Source organism: Oncorhynchus mykiss, chromosome 25 (genome assembly GCF_057628025.1).
Source record: "Oncorhynchus mykiss isolate SJ-2025 chromosome 25, ASM5762802v1, whole genome shotgun sequence".
NCBI classification, from domain to species: domain Eukaryota; kingdom Metazoa; phylum Chordata; class Actinopteri; order Salmoniformes; family Salmonidae; genus Oncorhynchus; species Oncorhynchus mykiss.
Genome location: NC_143046.1, coordinates 90,580,983 through 90,605,249, shown reverse-complemented (window position 1 = coordinate 90,605,249; position 24,267 = coordinate 90,580,983). Strand labels below are relative to the sequence as shown.

At 47.5% G+C, this 24,267-nt stretch overlaps 1 protein-coding gene across 2 annotated transcripts in view; it reads left to right on the top strand.

The window, feature by feature from the left end:
- Nucleotides 1-24,267, top strand: part of znf106a (zinc finger protein 106a) — a 48,685-nt gene extending 24,418 nt beyond the window's left edge. The window contains exons 6-20 of one of the 2 annotated variants that reach the window (XM_036963088.2): nt 1,648-2,204; nt 3,043-3,197; nt 3,513-3,573; nt 3,743-4,084; nt 4,198-5,035; nt 6,760-6,809; nt 7,323-7,480; nt 8,027-8,161; nt 9,552-9,668; nt 9,911-10,165; nt 11,988-12,107; nt 12,246-12,317; nt 13,943-14,014; nt 14,944-15,090; nt 22,579-24,267. In XM_036963088.2, coding sequence (XP_036818983.2) covers nt 1,648-2,204; nt 3,043-3,197; nt 3,513-3,573; nt 3,743-4,084; nt 4,198-5,035; nt 6,760-6,809; nt 7,323-7,480; nt 8,027-8,161; nt 9,552-9,668; nt 9,911-10,165; nt 11,988-12,107; nt 12,246-12,317; nt 13,943-14,014; nt 14,944-15,090; nt 22,579-22,641 — 3,142 coding nt within the window. In that variant the 3' untranslated portion in view covers nt 22,642-24,267. Of the gene's footprint in view, nt 1-1,647; nt 2,205-3,042; nt 3,198-3,512; nt 3,574-3,742; nt 4,085-4,197; nt 5,036-6,759; nt 6,810-7,322; nt 7,481-8,026; nt 8,162-9,551; nt 9,669-9,910; nt 10,166-11,987; nt 12,108-12,245; nt 12,318-13,942; nt 14,015-14,447; nt 14,550-14,943; nt 15,091-22,578 lie in introns of those variants that run through there. The other variant, XM_036963093.2, reaches the window with a different exon arrangement.

Sequence of the window (24,267 nt, the reverse complement as noted above, 5' to 3'; positions counted from 1 at the left end):
TCTCGTGTGGGAGTTCTGCTCTAGGACCAGTTTAGCCTTTTAGATGGTAATATACACTGAGCTCTTTCCATGACGTAGACTGACCAGGTGAATCCAGGTGAAATGTATGATCCCTTAATGATGTCACTTGTTAAATCCACTTCAAATCAGTGTAGATGAAAGGTAGGAGACAGGTGGTTAAAGTAGGCTTTTTAAACCTTGAGACAATTGAGGGGTGGATTGTGTTCGTGTGTCATTCAGAGGGTGAAACGGACAAGACAAAAGATTTGTGACTTTCAACGGGTTACGGGTTATTGTGTCAAGAACTGCAACGCTGCTGGGTTTTTTCACACTCAACAGTTTCCCGTGTGTATCAAGAATGGTCCACCACCCAAAGTACATCCAGCCAACTGGACACAACTGTGGGAAGCATTGGAGACAACATGGACCAGCATCCCTGTGGAACGCTTTAGACACCTTGTAGAGTTCATGTCCCTGACGAATTGAGGCTGCTCTGAGGGGAAAAGGGGGGGTGCAACTCAATACTAGGAAGGTGTTCCTAATGTTTTGTATAGTAATTATAGAGATAAAGGGGTACCTGATCCTAGATTAGCACTGCTACTCTGATGCTTGGTACATGCACTCAGTGGCCTCAGTGCACTCAGTGGCCACCCCGTTTCACGGAAAATGGTTTGCTCCTACAGACAGTGAGTCTCGTGTCCGTGGCTTGCTATATAAAGCCGGCAGACAGGCATCGAGGCATTCAGTTACTGTTGGATTGAACTTTAGAATGGGCAGAACGAGTGACCCAAAGCGACGTTCGGCGTGGTAGGATCGACAGTACCAGGCGTGTCAGATCCAGTATCTCATATCACGCACGGGTGTCAACAGTTTATCGAGAACGACTGCTCGACAACAAAAACAACATCCGGTCAGCTGCGGTCCTGTGGGTGAAAACAGCTTGTTTTTATTTTTTTACCTTTTATTTAACTAGGCAAGTCAGTTAAGAACAAATTCTTATTTTCAATGACGGCCTAGGAACAGGAACGTCCTCTCTCGTTGACGAGAGATGTCCAAGGAGAACGGCCAGAACGGTACAAGCCAATCAGGCGGCCCATAAACAGACCACTAATAACGCAGTACCTAACAGTGGTGTGCAGAACGACATCACGAAAAGCACAATTCGTCACTGAAGGGGCTATTGCAGCAGACTACCGGGTTCCCCTCATAACAGTCCATCCTGCCTGGTGTCAACGGTACTGGCTGGTGGTGCAACGGTGTGGGGAATGTTATTCCTGGCACACGTTAAGTCCCCTTGATACCAATTGAGCAATGTGTTCCATGCCTCGAATAATTCCGGATGTTCTGGAGGCAAATGTGGCGTCGGATCCGGTACCAGATGGTGTACCTAATAAACTGGCCAATGAGTGTATAGCCCCTTGCCTTTTAACAGTAGGCTAGGTGCCAGTCTGTTTCTCATCTCTTGCCAACTCCTTATGGAGTCCATAATGCCCCAAAAAATAGTTTGGCTTGACAATGACAAAAGCACTTAGAGAGATCTGGGACCTTTTTTAAAAGTGCATGTGTCCTTTCAGTCATGTTAAATGTATGTGGAGTTGGTGGTAATGTATGGCTGAACATGAGATGTATCCTGTCTCGTCTTATCAGGTTTGGCATCGAGATGGTGTCCTGTGACCAGGAGGGGGAAGACGTTCCTCTGGCCGAGGGGTTTCAGTGGGAGACCCTCTTCGGCCTCGGAGACTCTGGACCCGCCTTCGCCCCAGTGACTCCTCGCAAACGCAGCCTCTCGGAGAGTAGCGTGGCTCCAGACCGCTCGACCGCCAACCTCTCCTCTCTCTTCGGAGGTCAGACCCCTGGTCAGGCGATGCCAGGAGAGAGGGCACCCGGAGATGGGGCTGGAAGGGAAGTGAGATGCAGCTCAGACCAGCAAAGCTCCTCGTTATTCAGAGACCTCCAGCAGCCTAAAGTGGAGGCTACACCGTGTGAAGACAGAGCACAGAGAGAAGTACAGGGGCCACTACCAGAGGGGCCCCCAGGGGTCGAGCCGAGACCTGACTCCGTGATAGGGGACAGCAGCTCGGGGACGGAGCAGACCGACACGCAGGGAGCCAGGATGAAACGACGTGCTGCTGGGGACATTGCATGTCCTGAAATCCCTCATTCAGAGAGGAAGAATAAAAGAATGAAGGTCAAGTCCAAAAAAGGTGAACATCCTGTTACTGTAGTAACTGTTACTATGGTAACCCCTCTAGGACAGCAGGACACTGGTGAACATCCTGTTACTGTAGTAACTGTTACTGTAGTAACTGTTACTGTAGTAACTGTTACTGTAGTAACCCCTCTAGGACAGCAGGACACTGGTGAACATCCTGTTACTGTAGTAACTGTTACTATGGTAACCCCTCTAGGACAGCAGGACACTGGTGATCATCCTGTTACTGTAGTAACTGTTACTATGGTAACCCCTCTAGAACAGCAGGACACTGGTGAACATCCTGTTACTGTAGTAACCCCTCTAGGACAACAGGACACTGGATGAACATCCTGTTACTGTAGTAACCCCTCTAGGACAGCAGGACACTGGTGAACATCCTGTTACTGTAGTAACTGTTACTGTGGTAACCCCTCTAGAACAGCAGGACACCGGTGAACATCCTGTTACTGTAGTAACTGTTACTATGGTAACCCCTCTAGGACAGCAGGACACTGGTGAACATCCTGTTACTGTAGTAACTGTTACTATGGTAACCCCTCTAGGACAGCAGGACACCGGTGAACATCCTGTTACTGTAGTAACTGTTACTATGGTAACCCCTCTAGGACAGCAGGACACTGGTGAACATCCTGTTACTGTAGTAACCCCTCTAGGACAACAGGACACCGGGTGAACATCCTGTTACTGTAGTAACCCCTCTAGGACAACAGGACAATGGGTGAACATCCTGTTACTGTAGTAACTGTTACTATGGTGTCTGAGATGGTCACTGTTCAGGCCAGGTATTAATTTGTCACTCAGTAAACCATCATTTTATTGTCCTTCAGAGCGTCTACAGGTGGACCATCTCCTTGCTGTGTCTCTGAGAGAGGAGGATCTGAGCCGGTCTCTACAAGGGGTCGACAACAGCCTGATCCAGGCCAGGGCTGCTCTACAGGCTGCCTACATGGAGGTCCAGCGCCTTCTAGTGGTCAAACAGCAGGTACTACACCTCCCAGCCCAGCCTACACTGGTCCTGTCAGATTACATTCATTTCAGTTCAAAAATGACATTCTTAATCCCCGAGTGACAACCAGGAAGTCCTTGTCAGTGTGTGTCCCCCATCATGTGGTATGAGCTGTTGGGGACAACCAGGAAGTCCTTGTCAGTGTGTGTCCCCCCCAATCATTTGGTAAAGAAAGAGGAAGGTACAGCTGTAGAACCCCAGACAGAAATTACCCAGAAGTCCACGATGACAACATGATAAATAAGGAACTTTAACCCATCCATCATGTTATTGTTTTGGACGGTCTCTCAGGTTTCCATGGAGATGAGTACTCTCAGAAGGAAGCGTATTGAGTTGCTCCAAGGGATACAAGGTAAACCAAGGCTTTAACTGATGATTTTGTGTCAACTAAATGAGCACTCTCTCTCTCTTTTTTTAAAAATAAGTCTGGTGTGGATGTGACATCTTGTCTTTTCTCACTATCTGAAATATGGGTAACGGCTTTTCATCGGTTCTGTTTTGACTCTTGGTGTGTGTCTCAGGTGGTGTTGAGAGCCTTTCCCTGCCCAGAGTGAAGAGCTGTGAAGAGGAGATGCCTTTAGAGATGCCCCCCTCCCTGCTGTCGCCTCTAACAGAACCCCCTGTCGCCAGTCCCAACCAGGTTCCCCTCTACCTGCCCCCCTGCTCCACGCCCCCCTCCCTGTCCCCTAGCCACCAGACCCACCCCCAGCCTATCACGCAGTCCGTAGTTATCAAGCAGGAGCCCCTGTCCCCGGGTGGGGTGACCACTAAGACGGAGGATGCGGAGAGCGCAGTGACCGTTCACCACGGCTCTCACAGCACCACATCAGAGCCCACGCCCATCCCTACAGCCCCTCACGCAGGTATGGCCTGTCACCACACACACACACACACACACACACACACACTGGTAAACATTCACTCAGAAATGGCCTGAATTTAATCTGCCGTTTTCTCTCGTTCTCTCTTTTCTTAGATTGTGCCGCCAGCTTCCAACCGGTCCGAGGGAGGAAGTCTGAGCGTCACAGAGTCAGCAGAGAGCTCTCTCAAGAGGGCAGCAGTCTACCCGTAGGAGCATGTGCAGAATGGAAGGACCCCTCGGCAGGTTCACCAGGCCTGGTCCAGTCGGGAGAGAGGGGTGTTCAGGTTTCCACGGAAGACAGGGGTAACTTCAAGCCCCACCCAGCCCCACTGTCGGGCCCATCCAGCCGCAAGAGCTCCAGATCCGGGGTCCAGGACCTAGAAACCTCCCCCGTCCTTCCTCTGTCCCTCGCTCCGTCCAACGTGCCGCCTCAGGCGGAGGTGAAGACCATAAAGCGCGTGAGGAAGTTGAAGAAGAAGAGGGTGCTGAGGAAGGCCAAGGGGGAGGAGCAACAGCTTGACAACAGCGACACAGAACTGGAAGCGGAGACTACCATCTCCCGACCCGTCAGACTCCTCGGAACCCGCAGGAAACCCAACGGCGGATGCCGGCCCCAGGTCATCACATCCTCCTCCACGTCCAGCCCGCCTGGAACATCAGAGGACAGGGGAGAGCATCCAGGACCACCGGGGTCTCCAGCCACGAGACCCGAGGAGAGGCAGGAGGACTCCGACTCCTCTCTGGAGATGGTCGTGCTCCCCCAGGCAGCTCCAGGTGAGGTGGTCACCATTGACACCTCGGGTCCAGAGGATGGAGACGTGGACATCTGCCCCCGGCCACAGCCCGCTGTCTCACCCCCAGCCCCAGACACACTGAAGACGGAGCCCCAGAAGCTGGCCTGCAATGAGGTGACCTCCACAAGCGAGATGGATGGTAGCTCTGTAGGCAAGAGGTGAGAGTGATATGTCATGTACAGGTCTGGACAGATATATTGGCATCTTGACACTTTTCTCAGATAATTCCCTATTTTTTCTTCTAAAATAAGTTGAATTTTAAAATAATAATAAATAAAAAAAGTGTTATTGTATTTTCAACATTGTCAGAAACAATTTTATTTTTGGTACCGCTACGCTAGTACTTGGTTAAACAAACTTTGGCTGAAATAACTGCAGACAAACGCTTCTTGTAGCCATCAGTGAGCTTGCTGCAACTTGGCACGATCTTCAGCATCACACTGCTCTTATTTTTTGTATTTTTTAAAAAATGTTACCTTTATTTAACTAGGCAAGTCAGTTAAGAACAAATTCTTATTTGTCAATGACGGCCTGGGAACTGCCTTGTTCAGGGGGCAGAACGACCTTGTCAGCTCGGGGGTTTTGAACTTGCGACCTTCCTTCCGTTGGACTTCCTTACTAGTCCATGTCTCTAACCACTAGGGTACCCTGCCGCCCCCAAAACATTTTGCCTGGCATTTTGCTCATTTGTTTCATCTATGAAACATTTGATCTCCATAGAGTTATAGAACTGTTAAGAGTGGACTGTGTATTGTAGACTTCACCCTTTGCCAAAGTTTTATTTTTTATTTTTTTAAATGGTGTTGTTTAGAAGGAGTTCAAAGGTGAATTGAGTTATTGCACACGCCCACTTCACAGAGTAGGCGTTCTCAAATGGAAATATGCAAATGCATGCTAGAACACGCCAATAGGATCTCACTAGCTTGTGCTTGGCTCTGCCTACCTCCTTGTTTGTTCTACCCACTATGATTAATTTTCTCCCATTGGAAACGACAGGATGTGGTCTATCTTGGCTTAGTTAGAAAAAATCTTTGCTACCGTGCTCTGAGCACGCAAAACACACAGCAAGCTCATTGATGGTTTACAATAAGCTTTTGTCTCCAGTTATCTTGGCCAAAGGCTGTGCAAGTCCTAGTTCCGTGGTGCCAATAATTAGATCTTAGCTCTGTGGTGCCAATAATTAGGTCTTAGCTCCGTGGTGCCAATAGCTCGGTCTTAGCTCTGTGGTGCCAATAACTAGGTCTTAGCTCCGTGGTGCCAATAGCTCGGTCTTAGCTCTGTGGTGCCAATAATTAGGTCCTAGTTCCGTGGTGCCAATAATTAGGTCCTAGTTCCGTGGTGCCAATAATTTCGTCCTAGTTCCGTGGTGCCAATAATTAGGTCCTAGCTCTGTGGTGCCAATAATTAGGTCCTAGTTCCGCTATAGCATAGGCTAAAAGGCTGTAGATTAGGCTAAAAGGCTATGGATTAGGCTATAGGCTAAAAGGCTATGAATTAGGCTAAAAGTCTATAGGCTAAAAGGCTATAGATTAGGCTAAAAGGCTATAGATTAGGCTAAAAGGCTATAGATTAGACTATAGGCTAAAAGGCTATAGATTAGACTATAGGCTAAAAGGCTATAGATTAGACTATAGGCTAAAATGCTATAGATTAGGCTATAGGCTAAAAGGCTATAGATTAGGCTAAAAGGCTATAGATTAGGCTAAAAGGCTATAGATTAGGCTATAGGCTAAAAGGCTATAGATTAGGCTATAGGCTAAAAGGCTATAGATTAGGCTATAGGCTAAAAGGCTATAGATTAGGCTAAAAGGCTATAGATTAGGCTAAAAGGTTCTGTTTCTCATTCTTGACGTGTCTGTCCTGTCTGCTCCTCCTCCTACAGTGAAGTCCAGCTTCCCCCGACATCTGTCAAGCTGTCCAAGACTTCCTCAGGTAGGTCACATGATCTCACACTGGTCCAAGACTTCCTCAGGGAGGTCACATGATCTCACACTGGTCCAAGACTTCCTCAGGGAGGTCACATGATCTCACACTGGTCCAAGACGTCCTCAGGTAGGTCACATGATCTCACACTGGTCCAAGACTTCCTCAGGGAGGTCACATGATCTCACACTGGTCCAAGACTTCCTCAGGGAGGTCACATGAACTCACCTGCTCAGGTGGGATAGGCTAGATCCAGACGCTTTCACCAGACCAGAATAGTCCATTGGACCTGATTTAGTTCCAGTACCCAGACCCTCGTGCTGTTTGGTCTTGAACTAGACAGACAGCATGGCTATGGCCTGTGATAAATCATATGTATATTTAACGAGACAAATGAATGAGTCATCTCACTCTCCTGGCATTTCAATAAGGACGGCCCGGTTCGGAGTCGGCCCGGTTCGGAGTCGGCCCGGTTCGGAGTCGGCCCGGTTCGGAGTCGTATTTACGTCTCTGTCTTTGTAGATCTGTCTCTGGACGGGTCGTCGGAGCCCGGGGGGGAGGATCTGCCATCTGAGGGGATGTTTGAGGGTCACCAGGAGACTGTTAATGCCATGCAGGTCCACATGGGTCTACTCTATACCTGTTCTGGAGACCGCACTGTTAGAGCCTTCAGCCTGGTGGTAAGTCCACTTCTCTGTGTGTCTCTCACTGTGTGTCTCTCACTGTGTGTGTCTCACTGTGTGTCTCTCTGTGTGTGTCTCTCTGTGTGTGTCTCTCTCTGTGTGTGTGTCTCTCTCTATGTGTCTGTGACAGTTTGTCCTCTCCTGTCCCCTGCAGAGCCGTGAGTGTGTGGCTGTGTGTGTGTGTCTCTGTGTGTGTGTCTCTGTGTGTGTGTGTCTCTGTGTGTGTGTCTCTGTGTGTGTGTGTGTCTGTGTGTGTGTGTCTCTGTGTGTGTGTGTCTGTGACAGTTTGTCCTCTCCTGTCCCCTGCAGAGCCGTGAGTGTGTGGCTGTGTGTGTGTGTCTCTGTGTGTGTGTTTCTGTGTGTGTCTCTCTCTGTGTGTCTGTGACAGTTTGTCCTCTCCTGTCCCCTGCAAAGCCGTGAGTGTGTGTCTCTGTGTGTGTGTCTCTGTGTGTGTGTCTCTGTGTGTGTGTCTCTGTGTGTGTGTCTCTGTGTGTGTCTCTCTCTGTGTGTCTGTGACAGTTTGTCCTCTCCTGTCCCCTGCAGAGCCGTGAGTGTGTGGCTGTGTTTGAGGGCCACAGCACCAAGGTCAACTGTTTGCTGATTTCTTCTGGACCAGGTCTTCAACAACGACTTTACTCTGGCTCCAGTGACCAGACTATCCGCTGCTACAACCTCAGGGTAAGTTACTACTACTACTACTACTACTACACTACTACTACTACTACTACTACTACTACTACTACTATAATACTACTACTATACTACTACTACTATACTACTACTATAATACTACTACTATAATACTACTACTACTATAATACTACTACTACTACTATAATACTACTACTACTATAATACTACTACTACTATAATACTACTACTACTATAATACTACTACTACTACTACTATAATACTACTACTATACTACTACTACTATACTACTACTACTATACTACTACTATAATACTACTACTATAATACTACTACTACTATAATACTACTACTACTACTACTATAATACTACTACTACTATAATACTACTACTACTATAATACTACTACTACTACTACTACTACTATAATACTACTACTACTACAATACTACTACTACTATAATACTACTACTACTACTACTACTATAATACTACTACTACTACTATAATACTACTACTACTATAATACTACTACTACTACTATTATAATACTACTACTACTACTACTACTACTACTACTATAATACTACTACTACTACTATAATACTACTACTACTATAATACTACTACTACTACTACTACTACTACTACTATAATACTACTACTACTATAATACTACTACTACTATACTACTACTATAATACTACTACTGCTATAATACTACTACTATACTACTACTATACTACTACTACTACTACTACTACTGCTATAATACTACTACTACTATAATACTACTACTATACTACTACTACTACTACTACTACTATAATACTACTACTACTATAATACTACTACTACTATAATACTACTACTACTATAATACTACTACTACTATAATACTACTACTACTACTACTACTACTACTACTATAATACTACTACTACTATAATACTACTACTACTATAATACTACTACTACTATAATACTACTACTACTATAATACTACTACTACTACTATAATACTACTACTACTACTACTATAATACTACTACTATAATACTACTACTATAATGCTACTACTACTAATATAATACTACTAATACTACTACTATAATACTACTACTATAATACTACTACTACACTACTACTAATATAATACTACTATAATACTACTACTACCATAATAATACTACTCTACTACTATAATACTACTACTACTATGATGCTACAACTACTACTGCTACACTAATAATACTACTACTACCACTACTACTACTATAATACTACTACTACACTACTACTAATATAATACTATTACTACTATAATACTACCACAATAATACTACTACTACTATTACTACTACTACCACTATAATACTACTACTATATGACTCTGTGTTCTATGTTCTCCACAGTCCAGGGAGTGTGTGGATCAGTTCTCTCTCCCAGACCGGGTTCTTTGCCTCCACAACCGTTGGAAAGTTCTGTACGCTGGCCTAGCTAACGGCTCCGTGGTCACCTTCAGCATCAAGGTCAGAACCAGATCACCGTCTACAACGCATTCTGTTCTAGAACCGTCACTAGAACACATTCTGTTCTAGAACCGTCACTAGAACACATTCTGTTCTAGAACCGACAATAGAACACAGTCTAGAATGCATTGAAATCTAGAACACATTAACAAGCATTATGGAACCACCTCAGTACCACCAAAGGCAGTGTGTCAAACACATTTTGAGATGTTATTTGTATTTCCTGTGTTGTCCTTGTTCAGACCAACAAGCAGCTGGATGTGTTCGAGTGTCACGGGCCGCGGGCGGTGAGTTGCCTAGCGACGGCCCAGGAAGGAGCTCGCCGCATCCTATTGGTCGGGTCCTACGACAGCACCATTAGCATCCGGGATGCCAAGAGTGGCCTGTTGCTACGGACTCTCGAGGGACACACCAAGACAGTACTATGTATGAAGGTGGTCAATGACCTGGTCTTCAGTGGCTCCAGTGACCAGTCGGTCCATGCACACAATATACACGTGAGTTATTTAAATAAAATATCCACTTTGGTTACATGTTTATCTACATTTTGTTTTGTATAGAAGTTGGCAATTTAAAAAAAATGTTTTTTATTTTATTTGACCTTTATTTAAGGCAAGTCAGTTAAGAACAAATTCTTATTTACAATGACGGCCTACCGGGGAACAGTGGGTTAACTGCCTGTTCAGGGGCAGAACGACAGATTTGTACCTTGTCAGCTCGGGGGTTTGAACTTGCAACCTTCCGGTTACTAGTCCAACGCTCTAACCACTAGGCTACCCTGCCGCAATTAGAAGTCATTCTGATGAATATTGGTTGGTTTAATTGGCCTGGGCGTGTCTCTCTCTTCACGTGTGTTAACCATTTGGGCTGTTGCGGTCATCTTATTAACCATCAAATCAGCTGATATCTCAAAGTGTTGTACAGAAACCCAGCCTAAAACCCCCAACAGCAAGCAATGCAGGTGTAGAAGCACGGTGGCTAGGAAAAACTCCCTAGAAAGGCCAAAACCTAGGAGGAAACCTAGAGAGGAACCAGGCTATGTGGGGTGGCCAGTCCTCTTCTGGCTGTGCCGGGTGGAGATTATAACAGAACATGGCCAAGATGTTCAAATGTTCATAGATGACCAGCAGGGTCAGATAATAATAATCACAGTGGTTGTAGAGTGTGCAGCAAGTCAGCACCTCAGGAGTAAATGTCAGTTGGCTTTTCATAGATGATCATTCAGAGTATCTCTACCTCTCCTGCTCTGCTGTAGAGATGGCTGGCTACCCAAATTAAACACACATGTCACATGTTTCCTATAGTCTCTACTTTTTGACCCAAATTAAACACACATGTCTCTAATCTGGTCACATGTTTCCTATTGTCTAATCTGGTCTCTAATCTGGCCACAGGTTTCCTATGGTCTCTAATCTGGTCACGTTTCCTATAGTCTCTAATCTGGTCTCTAATCTGGTCACATGTTTCCTATGGTCTCTAATCTGGCCACAGGTTTCCTATAGTCTCTAATCTGGTCTCTAATCTGGTCACGTTTCCTATAGTCTCTAATCTGGTCTCTAATCTGGTCTCTAATCTGGTCACGTTTCCTATAGTCTCTAATCTGGTCTCTAATCTGGTCACGTTTCCTATAGTCTCTAATCTGGTCTCTAATCTGGTCACATGTTTCCTATGGTCTCTAATCTGGCCACAGGTTTCCTATAGTCTCTAATCTGGCCACAGGTTTCCTATGGTCTCTAATCTGGTCACATGTTTCCTATGGTCTCTAATCTGGCCACAGGTTTCCTATAGTCTCTAATCTGGCCACAGGTTTCCTATGGTCTCTAATCTGGTCACATGTTTCCTATGGTCTCTAATCTGGCCACAGGTTTCCTATAGTCTCTAATCTGGTCTCTAATCTGGTCACGTTTCCTATAGTCTCTAATCTGGTCTCTAATCTGGTCTCTAATCTGGTCACGTTTCCTATAGTCTCTAATCTGGTCTCTAATCTGGTCACGTTTCCTATAGTCTCTAATCTGGTCTCTAATCTGGTCACATGTTTCCTATGGTCTCTAATCTGGCCACAGGTTTCCTATAGTCTCTAATCTGGCCACAGGTTTCCTATGGTCTCTAATCTGGTCACATGTTTCCTATGGTCTCTAATCTGGCCACAGGTTTCCTATAGTCTCTAATCTGGCCACAGGTTTCCTATGGTCTCTAATCTGGTCACATGTTTCCTATGGTCTCTAATCTGGCCACAGGTTTCCTATGGTCTCTAATCTGGTCACATGTTTCCTATGGTCTAATCTGATTATTTAGTGGTATGGATCTCTCTCTCTCTAGACTGGAGAGTTGGTGCGTATCTATAAAGGACATAGTCATGCTGTCACAGTGGTGGCCATCCTGGGGAAGGTGATGGTCACTGCCTGTCTTGACAAACTGGTCCGCGTCTACGAGCTACAGGTCAGTCTCCCCTCTCCAACCCACGGTAGAGCTGGTAGCCATGTGTCTGTCCCTCCACATTAAAGCCAGACTGTACACTAACCAGTTTATTTTTATGCCGTAGTTAATGCTCTGAATTTGATCTACCCCCCCACACAGTCACATGATCGTCTGCAGGTGTACGGTGGACACACAGACATGGTGATGTGTATGGCAATCCACAAGAATATGGTGAGTCCTCTGTCCTCAGTCCCAAATCTATGTGCTACAGGTCAGTCCCCCCTCTCTCAGGTCAGTCCCCTCTCTCGTCAGTCCCCCCTCTCTCAGGTCAGTCCCCCCTCTCAGGTCAGTCCCCCCTCTCAGGTCAGTCCCCCCTCTCTCAGGTCAGTCCCCCCTCTCTCAGGTCAGTCCCCCCTCTCTCAGGTCAGTCCCCCCTCTCTCAGGTCAGTCCCCTCTCTCGCAGGTCAGTCCCCCCTCTCTCAGGTCAGTCCCCCCTCTCTCAGGTCAGTCCCCCCTCTCTCAGGTCAGTCCCCCCTCTCTCAGGTCAGTCCCCCCTCTCTGAGGTCAGTCCCCTCTCTTGCAGGTCAGTCCCCCCTCTCGCAGGTCAGTCCCCCCTCTCGCAGGTCAGTCCCCCCTCTCGCAGGTCAGTCCCCCCTCTCGCAGGTCAGTCCCCCCTCTCGCAGGTCAGTCCCCCCTCTCGCAGGTCAGTCCCCCCTCTCGCAGGTCAGTCCCCCCTCTCGCAGGTCAGTCCCCCCTCTCGCAGGTCAGTCCCCCCTCTCGCAGGTCAGTCCCCCCTCTCGCAGGTCAGTCCCCCCTCTCGCAGGTCAGTCCCCCCTCTCGCAGGTCAGTCCCCCCTCTCGCAGGTCAGTCCCCCCTCTCGCAGGTCAGTCCCCCCTCTCGCAGGTCAGTCCCCCCTCTCGCAGGTCAGTCCCCCCTCTCGCAGGTCAGTCCCCCCTCTCGCAGGTCAGTCCCCCCTCTCGCAGGTCAGTCCCCCCTCTCGCAGGTCAGTCCCCCCTCTCGCAGGTCAGTCCCCCCTCTCGCAGGTCAGTCCCCCCTCTCGCTGGTCAGTCCCCCCTCTGTCTGGTCAGTCCCCCCTCTGTCTGGTCAGTCCCCCCTCTGTCTGGTCAGTCCCCCCTCTGTCTGGTCAGTCCCCCCTCTGTCTGGTCAGTCCCCCCTCTGTCTGGTCAGTCCCCTCTCTCGCAGGTCAGTCCCCTCTCTCGCAGGTCAGTCCCCTCTCTCGCAGGTCAGTCCCCTCTCTCGCAGGTCAGTCCCCTCTCTCGCAGGTCAGTCCCCTCTCTCGCAGGTCAGTCCCCTCTCTCGCAGGTCAGTCTCCTCTCTCGCTGGTCAGTCCCCCCTCTGTCTGGTCAGTCCCCCCTCTGTCTGGTCAGTCCCCCCTCTGTCTGGTCAGTCCCCCCTCTGTCTGGTCAGTCCCCCCTCTGTCTGGTCAGTCCCCCCTCTGTCTGGTCAGTGTCCCCCTCTGTCTGGTCAGTGTCCCCCTCTGTCTGGTCAGTGTCCCCCTCTGTCTGGTCAGTGTCCCCCTCTGTCTGGTCAGTGTCCCCCTCTGTCTGGTCAGTGTCCCCCTCTCTCTGGTCAGTGTCCCCCTCTGTCTGGTCAGTCCCCCCTCTCTCTCTGGTCAGTGTCCCCTCTCTCTCTGGTCAGTGTCCCCTCTCTCTCTGGTCAGTGTCCCCTCTCTCTCTGGTCAGTGTCCCCTCTCTCTCTGGTCAGTGTCTGGTCAGTGTCCCCTCTGTCTGGTCAGTGTCCCCTCTGTCTGTTCAGTCCCCCCCCTCTCTTTCATTAAAACATGTCTGGTGGAACGGAACGTATCAGATGATTACCGATGTTCATCTGTGTTTCAGATCTACACTGGTTGCTATGACGGCAGTGTGCAGGCGGTCAAACTGAACCTGATCCAGAACTATCACTGTCGGGTAAGACTGGGGGAACTGGGATGTGAAGGAGTCTCTGCTGGGTAAGACTGGGGAACTGGGATGTGAAGGGGTCTCTGCTGGGATGTGAAGGGGTCTCTGCTGGGTAAGACAGGGGACTGGGATGTGAAGGGGTCTCTGCTGGGATGTGAAGGGGTCTCTGCTGGGTAAGACAGGGGACTGGGATGTGAAGGGGTCTCTGCTGGGATGTGAAGGGGTCTCTGCTGGGATGTGAAGGGGTCTCTGCTGGGTAAGACAGGGGACTGGGATGTGAAGGGGTCTCTGCTGGGATGTGAAGGGGTCTCTGCTGGGATGTGAAGGGGTCATTGCTGGGTAAGACTGGGGAACCTTTATGGCTCAGTGGATTTAGTTGTTAGTACACTTTCTGAACGCTGTTCTCTGATCTAACGCCCCCCTGTCTCTTCTCTCCTGCCAGTGGCATGGCTGTTCTCTGATCTAAATCCCCCCCTGTCTCTTCTCTCCTGCCAGTGGCATGGCTGTTCTCTGATCTAACTCCCCCCCCCCCCCCCCTGTCTCTTCTCTCCTGCCAGTGGCATGGCTGTTCTCTGATCTAAATCCCCCCCCTGTCTCTTCTCTCCTGCTAGTGGCATGGCTGTTCTCTGATCTAAATCCCCCCCCTGTCTCTTCTCTCCTGCCAGTGGCATGGCTGTTGTCTGATCTAAATCCCCCCCTGTCTCTTCTCTCCTGCCAGTGGCATGGCTGTTCTCTGATCTAACTCCCCCCCCCCCCCCCCTGTCTCTTCTCTCCTGCCAGTGGCATGGCTGTTCTCTGATCTAAATCCCCCCCCTGTCTCTTCTCTCCTGCCAGTGGCATGGCTGTTCTCTGATCTAACTCCCCCCTGTCTCTTCTCTCCTGCCAGTGGCATGGCTGTTCTCTGATCTAACTCCCCCCTGTCTCTTCTCTCCTGCCAGTGGCATGGCTGTTCTCTGATCTTTGGAGTGTTGGATCACCTTCAGCAGCACCTGCTCCAAGACCACGCCTCTCCCAACACACAGAACCTCAAGTGTCGATGGAAGAACTGCGATCAGTATTTCACCGCTCGCAACGGCTCCAAGCAGGTATGGCGTGTTCCTACACAGGACATAGACTGTAACACACGGACTGCTGTGACGGTTATAGGCTCCAAGCAGGTATTGAGTGTTCCTACACAGGACATAGACTGTAACACACGGACTGCTGTGACGGTTATAGGTCGTATTAGTGGGTCAGAGGTAGAGCTGTGATGGTTATAGGTTGTATTAGTGGGTCAGAGGTAGAGCTGTGAAGGTTATAGGTTGTATTAGTGGGTCAGAGGTAGAGCTGTGATGGTTATAGGTCGTATTAGTGGGTCAGAGGTAGAGCTGTGATGGTTATAGGTCGTATTAGTCGGTCAGAGGTAGAGCTGTGATGGTTATAGGTCGTATTAGTGGGTCAGAGGTAGAGCTGTGATGGTTATAGGTCGTATTAGTGGGTCAGAGGTAGAGCTGTGATGGTTATAGGTCGTATTAGTGGGTCAGAGGTAGAGCTGTGATGGTTATAGGTCGTATTAGTGGGTCAGAGGTAGAGCTGTGATGGTTATAGGTCGTATTAGTGGGTCAGAGGTAGAGCTGTGAAGGTTATAGGTCGTATTAGTGGGTCAGAGGTAGAGCTGTGAAGGTTATAGGTCGTATTAGTGGGTCAGAGGTAGAGCTGTGAAGGTTATAGGTTGTATTAGTCGGGGGTAGAGCTGTGATGGTTATAGGTCGTATTAGTGGGTCAGAGGTAGAGCTGTGATGGTTATAGGTTGTATTAGTGGGTCAGAGGTAGAGCTGTGATGGTTATAGGTCGTATTAGTGGGTCAGAGGTAGAGCTGTGATGGTTATAGGTCGTATTAGTGGGTCAGAGGTAGAGCTGTGATGGTTATAGGTCGTATTAGTGGGTCAGAGATAGAGCTGTGATGGTTATAGGTCGTATTAGTGGGTCAGAGGTAGAGCTGTGAAGGTTATAGGTCGTATTAGTCGGGGGTAGAGCTGTGATGGTTATAGGTCGTATTAGTGGGTCAGAGGTAGAGCTGTGATGGTTATAGGTCGTATTAGTGGGTCAGAGGTAGAGCTGTGATGGTTATAGGTCGTATTAGTGGGTCAGAGGTAGAGCTGTGATGGTTATAGGTCGTATTAGTGGGTCAGAGATAGAGCTGTGATGGTTATAGGTCGTATTAGTGGGTCAGAGATAGAGCTGTGATGGTTATAGGTCGTATTAGTGGGTCAGAGGTAGAGCTGTGAAGGTTATAGGTCGTATTAGTCGGGGGTAGAGCTGTGATGGTTATAGGTCGTATTAGTGGGTCAGAGGTAGAGCTGTGATGGTTATAGGTCGTATTAGTCGGTCAGAGGTAGAGCTGTGATGGTTATAGGTCGTATTAGTGGGTCAGAGGTAGAGCTGTGATGGTTATAGGTCGTATTAGTGGGTCAGAGGTAGAGCTGTGAAGGTTATAGGTCGTATTAGTCGGGGGTAGAGCTGTGATGGTTATAGGTCGTATTAGTGGGTCAGAGGTAGAGCTGTGATGGTTATAGGTTGTATTAGTGGGTCAGAGGTAGAGCTGTGATGGTTATAGGTCGTATTAGTGGGTCAGAGGTAGAGCTGTGATGGTTATAGGTCGTATTAGTGGGTCAGAGGTAGAGCTGTGAAGGTTATAGGTCGTATTAGTCGGGGGTAGAGCTGTGATGGTTATAGGTCGTATTAGTGGGTCAGAGGTAGAGCTGTGATGGTTATAGGTCGTATTAGTCAGAGGTAGAGCTGTGATGGTTATAGGTCGTATTAGTGGGTCAGAGGTAGAGCTGTGATGGTTATAGGTCGTATTAGTGGGTCAGAGGTAGAGCTGTGATGGTTATAGGTCGTATTAGTGGGTCAGAGGTAGAGCTGTGATGGTTATAGGTCGTATTAGTCAGAGGTAGAGCTGTGATGGTTATAGGTCGTATTAGTGGGTCAGAGGTAGAGCTGTGATGGTTATAGGTCGTATTAGTGGGTCAGAGGTAGAGCTGTGATGGTTATAGGTCGTATTAGTCAGAGGTAGAGCTGTGATGGTTATAGGTCGTATTAGTGGGTCAGAGGTAGAGCTGTGATGGTTATAGGTCGTATTAGTCAGAGGTAGAGCTGTGATGGTTATAGGTCGTATTAGTGGGTCAGAGGTAGAGCTGTGATGGTTATAGGTCGTATTAGTCAGAGGTAGAGCTGTGATGGTTATAGGTCGTATTAGTGGGTCAGAGGTAGAGCTGTGATGGTTATAGGTCGTATTAGTCGGTCAGAGGTAGAGCTGTGATGGTTATAGGTCGTATTAGTGGGTCAGAGGTAGAGCTGTGATGGTTATAGGTCGTATTAGTGGGTCAGAGGTAGAGCTGTGATGGTTATAGGTCGTATTAGTCAGAGGTAGAGCTGTGATGGTTATAGGTCGTATTAGTGGGTCAGAGGTAGAGCTGTGATGGTTATAGGTCGTATTAGTCGGTCAGAGGTAGAGCTGTGATGGTTATAGGTCGTATTAGTGGGTCAGAGGTAGAGCTGTGATGGTTTTAGGTCGTATTAGTGGGTCAGAGGTAGAGCTGTGATGGTTATAGGTCGTATTAGTCGGGGGTAGAGCTGTGATGGTTATAGGTCGTATTAGTGGGTCAGAGGTAGAGCTGTGATGGTTATAGGTCGTATTAGTGGGTCAGAGGTAGAGCTGTGATGGTTATAGGTCGTATTAGTCGGTCAGAGGTAGAGCTGTGATGGTTATAGGTCGTATTAGTGGGTCAGAGGTAGAGCTGTGATGGTTATAGGTCGTATTAGTGGGTCAGAGGTAGAGCTGTGATGGTTATAGGTCGTATTAGTCGGTCAGAGGTAGAGCTGTGATGGTTATAGGTCGTATTAGTGGGTCAGAGGTAGAGCTGTGATGGTTATAGGTCGTATTAGTCAGAGGTAGAGCTGTGATGGTTATAGGTCGTATTAGTCAGAGGTAGAGCTGTGATGGTTATAGGTCGTATTAGTCAGAGGTAGAGCTGTGATGGTTATAGGTCGTATTAGTGGGTCAGAGGTAGAGCTGTGAAGGTTATAGGTCGTATTAGTCGGGGGTAGAGCTGTGATGGTTATAGGTTGTATTAGTGGGTCAGAGGTAGAGCTGTGATGGTTATAGGTTGTATTAGTGGGTCAGAGGTAGAGCTGTGATGGTTATAGGTCGTATTAGTGGGTCAGAGGTAGAGCTGTGAAGGTTATAGGTCGTATTAGTCGGTCAGACGTAGAGCTGTGATGGTTATAGGTCGTATTAGTCAGAGGTAGAGCTGTGATGGTTATAGGTCGTATTAGTGGGTCAGAGGTAGAGCTGTGATGGTTATAGGTCGTATTAGTGGGTCAGAGGTAGAGCTGTGATGGTTATAGGTCGTATTAGTGGGTCAGAGGTAGAGCTGTGAAGGTTATAGGTCGTATTAGTGGGTCAGAGGTAGAGCTGTGAAGGTTATAGGTCGTATTAGTCGGTCAGACGTAGAGATGTGATGGTTATAGGTCGTATTAGTCGGTCAGAGGTAGAGCTGTGATGGTTATAGGTCGTATTAGTCGGTCAGACGTAGAGCTGTGATGGTTATAGGTCGTATTAGTCAGAGGTAGAGCTGTGATGGTTATAGGTCGTATTAGTCGGTCAGAGGTAGAGCTGTGATGGTTATAGGTCGTATTAGTGGGTCAGAGGTAGAGCTGTGATGGTTATAGGTCGTATTAGTCGGTCAGAGGTAGAGCTGTGATGGTTATAGGTCGTATTAGTGGGTCAGAGGTAGAGCTGTGATGGTTATAGGTCGTATTAGTCAGAGGTAGAGCTGTGATGGTTATAGGTCGTATTAGTCAGAGGTAGAGCTGTGATGGTTATAGGTCGTATTAGTCAGAGGTAGAGCTGTGATGGTTATAGGTCGTATTAGTGGGTCAGAGGTAGAGCTGTGAAGGTTATAGGTCGTATTAGTCGGGGGTAGAGCTGTGATGGTTATAGGTTGTATTAGTGGGTCAGAGGTAGAGCTGTGATGGTTATAGGTCGTATTAGTGGGTCAGAGGTAGAGCTGTGATGGTTATAGGTCGTATTAGTCGGTCAGAGGTAGAGCTGTGATGGTTATAGGTCGTATTAGTCGGTCAGAGGTAGAGCTGTGATGGTTATAGGTCGTATTAGTGGGTCAGAGGTAGAGCTGTGATGGTTATAGGTCGTATTAGTGGGTCAGAGGTAGAGCTGTGATGGTTATAGGTCGTATTAGTCAGAGGTAGAGCTGTGATGGTTATAGGTCGTATTAGTGGGTCAGAGGTAGAGCTGTGATGGTTATAGGTCGTATTAGTCGGTCAGAGGTAGAGCTGTGATGGTTATAGGTCGTATTAGTGGGTCAGAGGTAGAGCTGTGATGGTTTTAGGTCGTATTAGTGGGTCAGAGGTAGAGCTGTGATGGTTATAGGTCGTATTAGTCGGGGGTAGAGCTGTGATGGTTATAGGTCGTATTAGTGGGTCAGAGGTAGAGCTGTGATGGTTATAGGTCGTATTAGTGGGTCAGAGGTAGAGCTGTGATGGTTATAGGTCGTATTAGTCGGTCAGAGGTAGAGCTGTGATGGTTATAGGTCGTATTAGTGGGTCAGAGGTAGAGCTGTGATGGTTATAGGTCGTATTAGTGGGTCAGAGGTAGAGCTGTGATGGTTATAGGTCGTATTAGTCGGTCAGAGGTAGAGCTGTGATGGTTATAGGTCGTATTAGTGGGTCAGAGGTAGAGCTGTGATGGTTATAGGTCGTATTAGTCAGAGGTAGAGCTGTGATGGTTATAGGTCGTATTAGTCAGAGGTAGAGCTGTGATGGTTATAGGTCGTATTAGTCAGAGGTAGAGCTGTGATGGTTATAGGTCGTATTAGTGGGTCAGAGGTAGAGCTGTGAAGGTTATAGGTCGTATTAGTCGGGGGTAGAGCTGTGATGGTTATAGGTTGTATTAGTGGGTCAGAGGTAGAGCTGTGATGGTTATAGGTTGTATTAGTGGGTCAGAGGTAGAGCTGTGATGGTTATAGGTCGTATTAGTGGGTCAGAGGTAGAGCTGTGAAGGTTATAGGTCGTATTAGTCGGTCAGACGTAGAGCTGTGATGGTTATAGGTCGTATTAGTCAGAGGTAGAGCTGTGATGGTTATAGGTCGTATTAGTGGGTCAGAGGTAGAGCTGTGATGGTTATAGGTCGTATTAGTGGGTCAGAGGTAGAGCTGTGATGGTTATAGGTCGTATTAGTGGGTCAGAGGTAGAGCTGTGAAGGTTATAGGTCGTATTAGTGGGTCAGAGGTAGAGCTGTGAAGGTTATAGGTCGTATTAGTCGGTCAGACGTAGAGATGTGATGGTTATAGGTCGTATTAGTCGGTCAGAGGTAGAGCTGTGATGGTTATAGGTCGTATTAGTCGGTCAGACGTAGAGCTGTGATGGTTATAGGTCGTATTAGTCAGAGGTAGAGCTGTGATGGTTATAGGTCGTATTAGTCGGTCAGAGGTAGAGCTGTGATGGTTATAGGTCGTATTAGTGGGTCAGAGGTAGAGCTGTGATGGTTATAGGTCGTATTAGTCGGTCAGAGGTAGAGCTGTGATGGTTATAGGTCGTATTAGTGGGTCAGAGGTAGAGCTGTGATGGTTATAGGTCGTATTAGTCAGAGGTAGAGCTGTGATGGTTATAGGTCGTATTAGTCAGAGGTAGAGCTGTGATGGTTATAGGTCGTATTAGTCAGAGGTAGAGCTGTGATGGTTATAGGTCGTATTAGTGGGTCAGAGGTAGAGCTGTGAAGGTTATAGGTCGTATTAGTCGGGGGTAGAGCTGTGATGGTTATAGGTTGTATTAGTGGGTCAGAGGTAGAGCTGTGATGGTTATAGGTCGTATTAGTGGGTCAGAGGTAGAGCTGTGATGGTTATAGGTCGTATTAGTCGGTCAGAGGTAGAGCTGTGATGGTTATAGGTCGTATTAGTGGGTCAGAGGTAGAGCTGTGATGGTTATAGGTTGTATTAGTGGGTCAGAGGTAGAGCTGTGATGGTTATAGGTCGTATTAGTGGGTCAGAGGTAGAGCTGTGAAGGTTATAGGTCGTATTAGTCGGTCAGACGTAGAGCTGTGATGGTTATAGGTCGTATTAGTCAGAGGTAGAGCTGTGATGGTTATAGGTCGTATTAGTGGGTCAGAGGTAGAGCTGTGATGGTTATAGGTCGTATTAGTGGGTCAGAGGTAGAGCTGTGATGGTTATAGGTCGTATTAGTGGGTCAGAGGTAGAGCTGTGAAGGTTATAGGTCGTATTAGTGGGTCAGAGGTAGAGCTGTGAAGGTTATAGGTCGTATTAGTCGGTCAGACGTAGAGCTGTGATGGTTATAGGTCGTATTAGTCGGTCAGAGGTAGAGCTGTGATGGTTATAGGTCGTATTAGTCGGTCAGACGTAGAGCTGTGATGGTTATAGGTCGTATTAGTCAGAGGTAGAGCTGTGATGGTTATAGGTCGTATTAGTCGGTCAGAGGTAGAGCTGTGATGGTTATAGGTCGTATTAGTCAGAGGTAGAGCTGTGATGGTTATAGGTCGTATTAGTGGGTCAGAGGTAGAGCTGTGAAGGTTATAGGTCGTATTAGTGGGTCAGACGTAGAGCTGTGATGGTTATAGGTCGTATTAGTGGGTCAGAGGTAGAGCTGTGAAGGTTATAGGTCGTATTAGTCGGTCAGTCGTAGAGCTGTGAAGGTTATAGGTCGTATTAGTCGGTCAGAGGTAGAGCTGTGAAGGTTATAGGTCGTATTAGTGGGTCAGAGGTAGAGCTGTGAAGGTTATAGGTCGTATTAGTCGGTCAGACGTAGAGCTGTGATGGTTATAGGTCGTATTAGTGGGTCAGAGGTAGAGCTGTGATGGTTATAGGTCGTATTAGTGGGTCAGAGGTAGAGCTGTGAAGGTTATAGGTCGTATTAGTCGGTCAGACGTAGAGCTGTGATGGTTATAGATTGTATTATACTTTTTGTGAGAGCCAGAAATCTTGCTTGTTTGTAGGTGACTAAATACTTATTTTCCACCATAATTTGCAAATAAATTCATTAAAAATCCTACAATGTGATTTTCTGGTTTTTCTTCCTCATTTTGTCTGTCGTAGTTGAAGTGTACCTATGATGAAAAGTACAGGCCTCTCTCATCTTTTTAAGTGGGAGAACTTGCACAATTGGTGGCTGACTAAATACTTTTTTTGCCCCACTGTAACCGTTCGAATAGCAACAAAAATCCATTCCATTGCATGAGCCACGCCAGGTAAAATCATTAGAATGTACATCATACGTTACCATGGAAATGATTGCATCACAATAGCAGGCAGCCATTGAGTGTGCCCATGATGCGTTTGGTCAAACTGTCTGTCAGCTGTTATTACATCCTATTGTTTTCGTCCGCAACCGTTGGTTACACAGTTTGTACGGTATTTGTGCCAGCCCTAGTAAGAGGCAGACCTTCTTCTGCTAAGTGGATGGGTACTCCAATCACCCCTATTGGTATTGACATATCTACTATCTGAGTTGTGTGTCTCATAGTTGATTTCTTCCTGTGTGTGTTTCTGTCTCCTGTCTTAAAGGGGGCTCCAAGGCACATGCTGCAACATGTTGAGGAGGAGTGGAGTGGACCAGCCCACCCCTGAGGGAGTCTGGAGTGGACCAGCCCACCCCTGAGGGAGTCTGGAGTGGACCAGCCCACCCCTGAGGGAGTCTCATGCTCCTAACCCCCCCCCCCCCCCTCTCTTAATTCCCATATTGGGGTGACCCAGTCTATAAGGTCACCTGGTTGAACCTGAATGATGAGCGTATCAGTGAAACAGTGGGGTGATTCAGCTTGTTGCCAGGTGACTACTAGCCTGAAAACCAGACCTGTTTGGTGCTAACGTTCCACTTCTTGCCAATGTTAGGCATTGACGAGGAGTGGCAATGAGTGGAACGATAGCACAAAACCGACTGGTATCCAGGCTAAGTTGACCATCCATACCAGAGAATAATGATGATGAATCTGTGGGGTTTTTTTATATGAAAGGAGAGATGTGTTCTAGTTCTTTTACCAACTAGAACACATCTCTTCCTCTCCATGGTTCTCTCATGGATAAATAAACACCGCTAAATGTCAGTTGCCTTGAACCACTGACCAAATAAGACAAAGGAACACAGGACTGACTGACTGACTGTTCACCAAGCAAAGAAACCAGGTCTGAAAGAGTCATTGTTATGTTTTCTATTCAAATGGCTGCGAATACATTTTAAAAATGAATCCAACCCTCACTTTTATAAAGACAAATGTTTGACACTGTATGTTTTGTTTTGGAGGGAAGTTGGGGTGCTAGTGTCTTGTGTATGGAGGGACGTCGGGGTGCTAGTGTCTTGTGTTTGGAGGGACGTCGGGGTGCTAGTGTCTTGTGTTTGGAGGGAAGTCGGGATGCTAGTGTCTTGTGTTTGGAGGGACGTCGGGATGCTAGTGTCTTGTGTTTGGAGGGAAGTCGGGATGCTAGTGTCTTGTGTTTGGAGGGAAGTCGGGATGCTAGTGTCTTGTGTTTGGAGGGAAGTCGGGATGCTAGTGTCTTGTGTTTTGGAGGGAAGTCGGGATGCTAGTGTCTTGTGTTTTGGAGGGAAGTCGGGATGCTAGTGTCTTGTGTTTGGAGGGAAGTCGGGATGCTAGTGTCTTGTGTTTGGAGGGAAGTCGGGATGCTAGTGTCTTGTGTTTGGTGGGAAGTCGGGATGCTAGTGTCTTGTGTTTGGAGGGAAGTCGGGATGCTAGTGTCTTGTGTTTGGTGGGAAGTCGGGATGCTAGTGTCTTGTGTTTGGTGGGAAGTCGGGATGCTAGTGTCTTGTGTTTGGAGGGAAGTCGGGATGCTAGTGTCTTGTGTTTGGTGGGAAGTCGGGATGCTAGTGTCTTGTGTTTGGAGGGAAGTCGGGATGCTAGTGTCTTGTGTTTGGTGGGAAGTCGGGATGCTAGTGTCTTGTGTTTGGTGGGAAGTCGGGATGCTAGTGTCTTGTGTTTGGAGGGAAGTCGGGATGCTAGTGTCTTGGTGTGTTGGAGGGAAGTCGGGATGCTAGTGTCTTTGTTGCGACTCTTCTCTTGGTTTGTTTTTGTCACAACCTCTTTGGATACAGCTGTGATTCACTCATTCATCAGACTTGGCTAGCTTTAATGATGTCATGACCTAGATTTTTCTGGGACATATTTCGGTGCAATGGAGTGTAAATTCAGGCGTTTTAAGAAGTAACATTTGTAAAAAAAAATAAATAAAAAATGGTCTGTT